General features: G+C 67.0%; 1 protein-coding gene across 1 annotated transcript in view; it reads left to right on the top strand.

Annotated features, from left to right (window-relative positions):
* The window catches only part of MTA1 (metastasis associated 1), a 22,417-nt gene extending 13,215 nt beyond the window's left edge, over positions 1–9,202 (top strand). The window contains exons 6-19 of the mRNA XM_023521861.1: positions 975–1,077; positions 1,365–1,464; positions 1,939–2,127; positions 3,444–3,518; positions 3,731–3,789; positions 4,117–4,232; positions 4,463–4,614; positions 4,700–4,889; positions 5,007–5,096; positions 6,116–6,268; positions 6,409–6,444; positions 7,917–7,928; positions 8,771–8,802; positions 9,011–9,202. Coding sequence (XP_023377629.1) covers positions 975–1,077; positions 1,365–1,464; positions 1,939–2,127; positions 3,444–3,518; positions 3,731–3,789; positions 4,117–4,232; positions 4,463–4,614; positions 4,700–4,889; positions 5,007–5,096; positions 6,116–6,268; positions 6,409–6,444; positions 7,917–7,928; positions 8,771–8,802; positions 9,011–9,166 — 1,463 coding nt within the window. The 3' untranslated portion in view covers positions 9,167–9,202. The remainder of the gene's footprint in view (positions 1–974; positions 1,078–1,364; positions 1,465–1,938; positions 2,128–3,443; positions 3,519–3,730; positions 3,790–4,116; positions 4,233–4,462; positions 4,615–4,699; positions 4,890–5,006; positions 5,097–6,115; positions 6,269–6,408; positions 6,445–7,916; positions 7,929–8,770; positions 8,803–9,010) is intronic.
* Positions 9,203–9,208: the final 6 nt, after the last annotated feature.

Below are 9,208 nucleotides of genomic sequence, written 5' to 3'. Positions count from 1 at the left end.
CGGGGGTGGGGGGGGCTTTCCCTGGGAGGAGAAGACGGGCGGAGCCCTTGTGGGCACCGTGAGGGCCCGTGGCTGTGACGGGGCTGCTGCCAGGGGCTCAGCAGTGTCTCAGGTTGAGAAGCTAGCGTCTCCCCGTGTCACCCGTCACCGTGCCCCTTTACCCAAGGCCACGTGGTCGCTCCAGCCTGGGTGCGTGCGACTTACAGGTGTGAAAACGCTTTGTGGACAAGGATGCTGCTAGAGCGCTGTGGCCTGAGTGTGGGTGTGCGCGCATGTGTGCGTGTGCACAGATGAGTGTATGTGTGTGAGTGTCCGTGCGCGCGCGCGTGACTGCGTGTGTGTGCGTGTGCGGATGCATGTGTGTGCGCGCGTTTGTGTGCGTGCACGGATGAGTGCGTGTGCGTGCGCATGTGGATGAGTGTGCGCGTGCGTGTGTGTACATGTGCGGATGAGTGTGCACGTGCGTGTTTGTGTGCGTGCACGGATGAGTGCGTGCGCGTGCGGATGAGTGTGTTCGCGTGCGTGCGTGTGCGTGTGCTGATGCATGTGTGTGCGCGTTTGCGTGTGCAGATGAGTGCACGCGTGTGTGTGCGCGCAGATGCATGTGTGTGCACGCGTGTGTGTGTGCGTGCACGAATGAGTGTGTGCGCGCGTGCGGATGCGTGGGTGTGTGCTCCTGTGTGGGTGGGTGTGTGTGCGCATGCCTGTATGTGTATCTGTGTGCATGCGTGCGTGTGTGCACCTGTGTGGGTGGGCGCATACCTGTTTGCATGCACACGTGTGAATGTCTGTGTACATATGCGTGTGCATGTGCCACACTCCACCTCCAGGTCACTGGCCGTCTCTCCCCCCTGCGCCAGCGGGCCCGTCCCCGTGGGACCCTAGGAAGCAGCAGGCCCTTGGCGTGGGCGGGCCTGGCGGGAGCTGCAGGGCCCCCTCCGTGGGTCTCGCGGAGCTGCTCTGTCCCCGTGCAGGCGAGGAAGACGGCCGCGACCAGTCCAAACTGGAGACCAAGGTGTGGGAGGCGCACAACCCGCTCATAGACAAGCAGATCGACCAGTTCCTGGTGGTGGCCCGGTGAGTCGGGGGCGGGACTGGCGGGGCTGAGGCTGGGCGTGGGGGCCTCCGGGTCTGCCCTGCAGCGGCTCCCCGCACGTCAGGTAGCTTTTAAGTTGATGTCCACTCGGTTCCTGTCTTTGGTGCTCTGGGCCACTCTGGTCGGCTGGCTCCTGGGGACCGCACTGACAGTGGTGAGCATCACCTGCACCTTGGCTGGCTGTGTCTTTGCGTCCTTTACGTGTCCAGGTGTGGCCCTGGCTCCTCTTGGGCCGGCTCCAGTGGTCAGCGTCCATCTCCCTCCCCAGGTCCGTGGGCACCTTTGCTCGGGCACTGGACTGCAGCAGCTCCGTCCGGCAGCCCAGCCTGCACATGAGCGCAGCCGCTGCCTCCCGGGACATCACCCTGGTGAGTGGGCCGCACAGGACGGCCAGGGCCCGGCGCGCCCACCACCCAGGGCCTCTGATGGGGCCCCCAGCCACCGTGGGGGCCAGCAGCTCCTCCCAGCAGGCAGCTCACTGCCCGGCATGTTTTCTGCCTGGGGTCTCACTGCACCAGCCCAGGCCAGGGGTAGTTGTGAGGTATAGGTTCAACACCACTGTCTGTGGGATCCATTTGCTGGGCTCGGCCCCCGGGCACAGGCCTAGCTGAGCCCACCCCCACCTGCTTTGCAGGGGCTCTTCCCAGGGGCCGGGTCACCCAGCAGCAAGCCTGCCTTTGTGCCCCGGTCTGGGCAGCCCATCCTCTCTCTGAGCTCTCCCGGGGCCTGGGACTCGCCCTGTCTCCTGTGGGGGTGTGGCAGGCCTCGCAGGGGCCCAGACCTGGCCGGGCTGGGCATGGCTGGTGCAGGGAGGCCCGGTGACACCGCATCTCCGGCCGCAGTTCCACGCCATGGACACGCTGCACAGGAGCGTGTACGACGTCGCCAAGGCCATCTCCGCCCTGGTGCCGCAGGGCGGGCCCGTGCTCTGCCGAGACGAGATGGAGGAGTGGTCGGCCTCGGAGGCCAGCCTCTTTGAGGAGGCCCTGGAGAAGTACGGGAAGGACTTCACGGACATCCAGCAGGACTTCGTGAGTGCCACGGGGCCCGCTCAGGACCCGCGCTCCCCCGGGGCCCCTCCCCAGCTGGCAGCTCGCTGGTGCCTGGCGGGGGAGCTGAGAGCCGCCTCTGCAGGACATGCCGCCTGAGGTCAACGCTAGGCATCCCTAGGTCCTCGCTGGGCTTTGCAACCCCCGTGCTTGTTGGAGTTTACCTGGTAGTTTGTTGCTTTTAACCAGCTGAGCGTCTCCTTGGTGTCCTTGTTCTGTGGCCCTTGAGGGTGCCCACCTCTCAGTCGTGGGACTTGCTGCAGGCAAGGCCTCTGCCTGAGGAACCCGTTCTTGCCATCATGTCTCTCTGAATCACACTGTCAGGAAGGGGAGGCCTGCCTCCCCACCATGGCGGCCCGATGCGCACGTCCCTGCCGAGGCCGGTGGGTGACCAGGGGCCCGAGGCGGGCGGCTTGGCAGCACCCTCACGGCAAGGGCAGGCGGTGTCTGAGAAGCCTCCAGATGGAGGCAGAGGCCCCGGGTGCAGAACAATAGGCTGGGCCTCATGTCGGTGGGTGGTGGAGGGCAGTGGGCACTCCAAGTGCTCGGGGGGCCGGTGGCCCCCGCGAGGCAGACTTGTCTGGGACCCTCTGGGAGTCCGAGCTCTGATCAGGGTCTTCTCAGACCAGGAGCAGTGCTGGGTGGGGGTGGGGCAGCTGCGATTGGAGCGGAATTCAGTAGGCGAGTGCCACTCACCTTGCCACTGTCACCCACGTGTCCAGAGGACATGGCGGGTGAGCCACAGGTGCTGGGAGACACGGGTGGTCAGACTCCCGCCTTGGAGACCCCCCCCACTCACTTGCCACATGACGAGTAGAGGGGGACAGTGTCGGAGTTCTCTGCGTCGTGAGGCCCCACATCCCCCGCATGGTCCTGGGAGGTCTGGCCCCATGGCCAGCACAGGTGACCCAGGCAGCAGCAGCTGTGCAGGAGAGAGCTTAGCTTACTCCGCCTGGGGGAGCTCCAGCCCTCAGGGACGCGGGGGTGGCCCCCGAGTGGGCCTGCGAGGCGCTCGGCGGGGGTCGTTCTGGCAGAGCACCGCGTAGTCAAAGGCCTTGGCGTCACGTCAGGCGGTGGCACGTGGCGTGCCGCTGTGAGCGGGAGGTGCCTCGCCCGAGCGATGGGGGCCGGGGCCTGGCGGCAGCGTGTGCCCACAGGAGGCAGGTTGTAGGAAGTGTGGGGCTCAACCAGGAGGCAGCGTCCCACAGGCCTGATGGCTCTGCTCTCGAGGCACCCTCCTGGCGGGGCGTGGGCAGGCTGCCCCACTGTGCCCACCTGACGCGCCCTCCCTCCGCCAGCTGCCGTGGAAGTCTCTGACCAGCATCATCGAGTACTACTACATGTGGAAGACCACGGACAGATACGTGCAGCAGGTGGGCTCCTGGGCCGGGCAGTGGGGCGGGCGGTAGGATGTGCTCCCTCGGGACCCCAGCCAGGGCCAGGCTGGGGGTCGGAGCACACTGCTTCTTTGCGTGGCAGAGACTGTGTGGAATTTCGGTGATCTCTTACAAGGCAGACTTGGGGGACAGCAGAGCTCCCGTCCTGTGCCTGCTGGCCTCTCTGACCCTCTGTTTTGTGTTTTAAGAAACGCTTGAAAGCAGCTGAAGCAGAGAGCAAGTTAAAACAAGTTTATATCCCCAACTAGTAAGTGCTCCCTCCGCCGTCCTCTGGGCTGGGCGTGGGGAGGCTGGGCGGCCCTCGGCCTCGCAGGCAGCAGGCGTCAGGGCCGGACCTGCCCGCCGGGTTCAAGCCCTGAGCTGTGCCCAGCACCTGGCAGATGGAGCAGGGGCGTAGACAAGGGCTCGACGCCCCACGGAGCCTCTTGCAGGACTTGAGGGGGAGATGGCGCACCCCCAGGCGACAGGTCGGCGGTCTGGATGGGGGCCACCAGCGCTCCGCGCCCGGCTTTCTTGGGGCTGGGCCCGACCGCGGGCGCTCCCGTGACGCCCTCCCTCTCTCGCTTGCCCTAAGTAACAAGCCAAATCCGAACCAGATCAGCGTGAACAACCTCAAGGCGGGTGTGGTGAACGGTGCGGGCGTGCCAGGCCAGAGCCCCGGGGCCGGCCGGGCCTGTGAGAGCTGCTACAGTAAGTGCCCGGGGCCGGGCCCGCCCCAGCCCGCAGCGGTGGGCACTGCCCGTCCCAGGACCGGCCCGGGGGGCAGGGCCGCTCGGCCCCTGGCGCCCTGGGAGCCTTGCTCTGGACACGGGTGCCCGGCCCCGGGTGGGCGGCTGGGAGCGGGCGACAGCTGTGTAATGCTCTCTGCCGTCACCGGTTCTGCTTAAGAACCCGCCTGTCTCCAACTTTGTTGTCCGTAGCCACCCAGTCTTACCAGTGGTATTCTTGGGGTCCCCCTAACATGCAGTGTCGTCTCTGCGCCTCTTGTTGGACATATTGGAAGAAATATGGTGGCTTGAAAATGCCAACCCGGTTAGATGGAGAGAGGCCCGGCCCAAACCGCGGCACCATGGTAAGTGCCCCGCCCCCCGCGCGCGGCCCCACGCCCCGGCCTGCGGTCATGGCGCTGTGTCGGGGCGGCGCGCCCCCTTCCGCAGAGCCCCCACGGCACCCCAGCCCGGAGCAGCGGGAGCCCCAAGTTCGCCATGAAGACGAGACAGGCCTTCTACCTGCACACCACCAAGCTCACACGGATCGCCCGGCGCCTGTGCCGCGAGATCCTGCGCCCCGGGCACGCCGCCCGGCACCCCTACACGCCCATCAACAGCGCCGCCATCAAAGCCGAGTGTGAGTGGGCCCCGCCTGCCCCGCGCTCTGCCCACGGGAGGGAGGGCGGCCGCCCGGGGAGTGCTGGCCCCGGCTCCCCCTCCCCCACCGTGAGGCCCTCACGTTGTCCACTCACAGGCACAGCCCGGCTGCCCGAAGCCTCGCAGAGCCCCCTGGTGCTGAAGCAGGCCGTACGGAAGCCTCTGGAAGCCGTGCTCCGGTATCTCGGTGAGCCTGCCCCACCCCAACAGACCCAGGCCTGTTCAAGTCACCCCCATGCTGCCCCTCCGTCTGCCACTCCCCACCCTAGCTGCCGCCCACTGCCCCTGTCCCCCCGTGGTCCTGCCCCCAAGGCATACTCAGGGCGTCCCCAGCCTGGCTTCCAGCCCCCCTCCCCTCGTGCCCCTGCAGTGTCTGGGGGACTGGGGGTTCCTCCGAGCCCTGAGCCTGACCAGTGTCTTCTGCAAGTGCCTCCAGGAGGGCATGCCCTTGCTGGCGGGGGAGGGGGGTGTGTGCCCCAGCCAGCAGCTGCACACAGGCCTTGCGGCTTAGGGACCCTGATTACATCCACGGGTGCCCATCTTCTAGCTTTGCCCACCACCATGCCATCCACAGCCGCAGCCGCAGCCACAGGCGACTAGGCTGGGGGCCTCAGGTGCGGTGGGACCAGGCCCACTGCTTCGCTGGACTCAGGACGGCTCCCTGAGTCCGTTCCCCTAGCGTGGAGGTGACTGTCCTTCAGTGAAGGACATTCCAGAACCGTGAGCTAAGTGTGTTTTACTCAGATACAAGTGGCTTTGGCATCATGTGCTATCTGGGATCTTGATCCTGGAGCTGGCCTCTCCCTGTTCTGTGGGAGGAGGTGGCTGATGGCACCTGAGAACCACTGAAGGCTGCGGCCTCAGCAGATGCTACCCTGTGCCAGGGGGCCTGCCCTTGGAGAGGTGTGTCCTTGGCCCAGTCCACTGGGCTGTTAATTGATCCTCTGGCCAGTAGCTTGGACCTGCAGGCCTCCAGTGGGCTTGCTTGTCTGTGGGCCTTCGTCTGGAGCCTGTAAGCTGCTGGCGGTCACCCAGTGTCTGGGACTGATGAGCCAAGGAGCCTGGCCCCACCGGCCCATTTCCTGCTCCCCAGACGCCCTGGGTGCAGGCGGGTGGTGCTCCTGGTAGGCACTGGTCTCTGGGTCGTGCCTGGGACCAACTTGCTGCCCGCACTCATGAAGGGCCTGCCTCTGTTGCTCCCGGCAGAGACCCACCCTCGCCCTCCCAAGCCCGACCCTGTGAAGAGCGTGTCTGGCGTGCTCAGCGGCCTGACGCCCGCCAGGTCGGCCCCCGTCATCAATAACGGCTCCCCCACCATCCTGGGCAAGAGGAGCTATGAACAGCACAATGGGGTGGACGGTGAGTCTGGTGGGGGAGGCCAGTGGGGCCTGGAAGCCGGGCGGCGTAGCCTGCGGCCCCGGGCACCTGGCCCCTTGTCCCCACGCCGCGCCCGCTGACCGTGTCCTCTCTCCCTCTCTCCCGTCGTCGGGCGCTGCCAGGCAACATGAAGAAGCGCCTCTTGATGCCCAGTAGGGGTAAGGCCATGGCCGGCCGGCGCGTGGTGCTGTGTGTGCTGTGCTCGTGCGTGCGCGGTGCGCGGCGGGCGGCTCGGGCGCGTCTGTGGGGCAGTCCACGCCGGCCAGGCCGCACTCCCGCCCCCTCGTGCATTCGTCACTTGGCGAAGAGCCAAGCACAGGGAATGGGCCACCAACTCTTACCAGATGCCGTCGCCTTTCCCCCGGGGGGGGCCGTCCCTCTCCTGTCCAGGCGCCTGGTCAGTGGACTGCCCTCGATCTCGTGGCCCCAGTGTCCCCGCTGCCCGCCCGCACTGTCTGCCATCGCGCTGCCATTGCCCGCATGCGCTCAGCTTCAGCTCGAGCGGCCACCTGCGCTGTGCCTGCAACGCGCGTGCGCCCTGCCTGGTGGGCGGTAGATGGGCGGAGCTGTGGGTGCGGTGGGCGTGGCTGAGCAAAGCTCGCCAGGCCCAGGTAGATGCCCAGGGCACAGCATCGTCGGGAAGGGGTCAGGGACCTACAGAGGGGTGGAGCAGGCCACCTTGGGGTCTTCCTATGCCGGTTGGCAGTGGCCTCAGGAGGCCCCAGATGGCCCAGCCGTGCCCACGGCTGCCACCTCCCGCACTGCCTTCGCCACCTCTGCTGGATGAGGGGTGGTCATGGGCCCTGGGGCTGCCTTAGCGTGGGGGCCAGGAGGCATGTTAGCTGGGAGGGGCCTGCACCGGCGGGGCGGGGGGGTCTTGGCCAGCCTTGGAGGCCCCAGCACCCAGGTCGGCCTGCGACCACGTGTGGGGGGAGGTGGACCGGGAGCCACACTGGAGGGAAGGGATAAAGGAGCATGGTCTGAGCTCCTGCCAGCTCCTAGAAAGAAGCAGTCAGGGTTCCCGTGTGGCACCCCAGTATCATGGGCCAGACAGAGGAATGTGCCCGGAGCCCTCCTCAAGCTCAGAACTAGAGGGCTGCTGGTCCCCTGGGGGCTGGCCAAGGTCTTGGGGGCCTATGGGCAGTGGGCTGGATATGGGGACTGGAAGGTGGCCGTGGGCAGTGGTCATCCAACCCAGCCCTGTTCCCTTGGCACACTCGGCACGTCCTGTGGGACCAGGCAGCAGGTCCCATGCCTGGCTCTGCCACCTCACCTGCCCGGTCTCTTCTGCCGCGGATGGGCACTGGGAGCGTTGCCATGAAGCTTGTGGACAGCAGCAGGCCCCTTGGTCCCCGCTTGTATTAGAGAAACCCATTAAGGAGCTAGAGGGACAGGTTCACATTCTCTGGGGTGCTTCTGCGTCGACTTCTATCAGAAGTGCGGGTCCTGAGTGCCAGTCCGGAAAGCACAGAGAGGGGGAAGCATGGGCTGGGGTCTGGGCAGGCTGGCCCCGGCCGCCGGCACCTGTCAGCAACCTGCCGGCCCACGCGCCCTGTCCTTGGCCCCCGCGGGCATGCGTCCCCTCTAACGCGACGTGTTTCCTTCCTTCTGCCACCCATCGCTCTGATAGGCACCTACCTGGGTAAGTACTGCCGGGGGCCCCCCGAGTCCGGGGTGGTGCGCAGGGCGCTGGGGCCCGGCTCGTGGCGGACAGTGGCCCTGACGCCCGCTTCCTCACGGTGCTCCCGCAGGCTGGCACGCCCACACTCAGGCACAGGGCGGCCCTGCCCTTCAGCTCAGGTCCTTGCCCAGCGTGCGTTGGGAGTTTGGGGGCCCAGTGGTATGGGCTGTGACCTAGGACGGGTGCCGTCCTGATGCATAGTAGAGGCTTGTAGTTCCAGACCCCCAGCCACAGGGCAGGAGCATCTATGATGTGGCCAGGACCCAGCCACCTGGCTCCTCCTGGAAGCTTCCACCAGCTCCTCTCAGGGTGGCCAGCCCTGGGGCCAGTGACGGCAGCCGGCCTGGGATCTGAGTGGTGCTGGCTGGGGATGGCCGCCTTCCAAGGGGCCTTCTGCTGCCACCCGGTCATCGCGTAGACCGGTTCCGTGTGTCTGGGCTGAGTCAGTGGCAGGGGTGGGGGCGGACGGTCTGCATGGGAGAAGCGAACTGTCAGATCTGAGGTTGCTGGATTGCTGGCTCCCTGCCTGGAGCCCCAGCTTGTGCCTCTTCTGCTGGTCAGACCAGAGGTGGCCCTCAGAGCCCCGGAGAATGGCGGGGCCACCGGAGACTGCGGGGCTGGGCCAGGCCGACAGCAGCTGAGGCCCCTGGTTTTCCAGGTCCTGTCTGGGTGTTGGATGCGGCTTGGAGGGTGCGGAGGGGGGGTTCTTGCCTCCCTAGGGCAGGTCGAGGGGCCTCTGCAGGGGTGTGGGTGCAGGGCATGCCCGGCCCCAGCCTCACGTTCTGCTCTCTGTCTCTTGTCAGGCTTGGCGAACCACGGCCAGACCAGGCACATGGTAAGGGGGGGGCCACCCCAACGTGCGCACATGTGTTCGCAGCCCCCTGGGCAGGCAGCTCTGCCAGTGTCTCAGAGGGCCAGCAGAGGGCCTCAGGGTGCCCGTGCCCCCTGGGTTCTGGGTGTGCCGCCGCCTGCCGGACAGCTGTCTGGTGCCCTGGGGTGCAGTGCGGAGGCCTCAGGGCAGCCCCTCGCTCCCCTCGCCACAGGGACCAAGCCGGAGCCTCCTGCTCAACGGTAAGCCGCACCCCACCAAAGTGCGCCTGATCCGGGGGTGCTCACTGCCCCCCGTCAAGCGGCGGCGGATGAACTGGATCGACGCGCCCGACGACGTGTTCTACATGGCCACCGAGGAGACCAGGTGAGGCCCGCGGGGCCGGCATGGGGAGCGCGGGCAGCAGGGCGGC

Source organism: Pteropus vampyrus, unplaced genomic scaffold (assembly GCF_000151845.1).
Source record: "Pteropus vampyrus isolate Shadow unplaced genomic scaffold, Pvam_2.0 Scaffold320, whole genome shotgun sequence".
NCBI lineage: Eukaryota > Metazoa > Chordata > Mammalia > Chiroptera > Pteropodidae > Pteropus > Pteropus vampyrus.
Note: the sequence above shows the minus strand (reverse complement) of the source record. Positions and strands in the feature narration are given on the sequence as shown.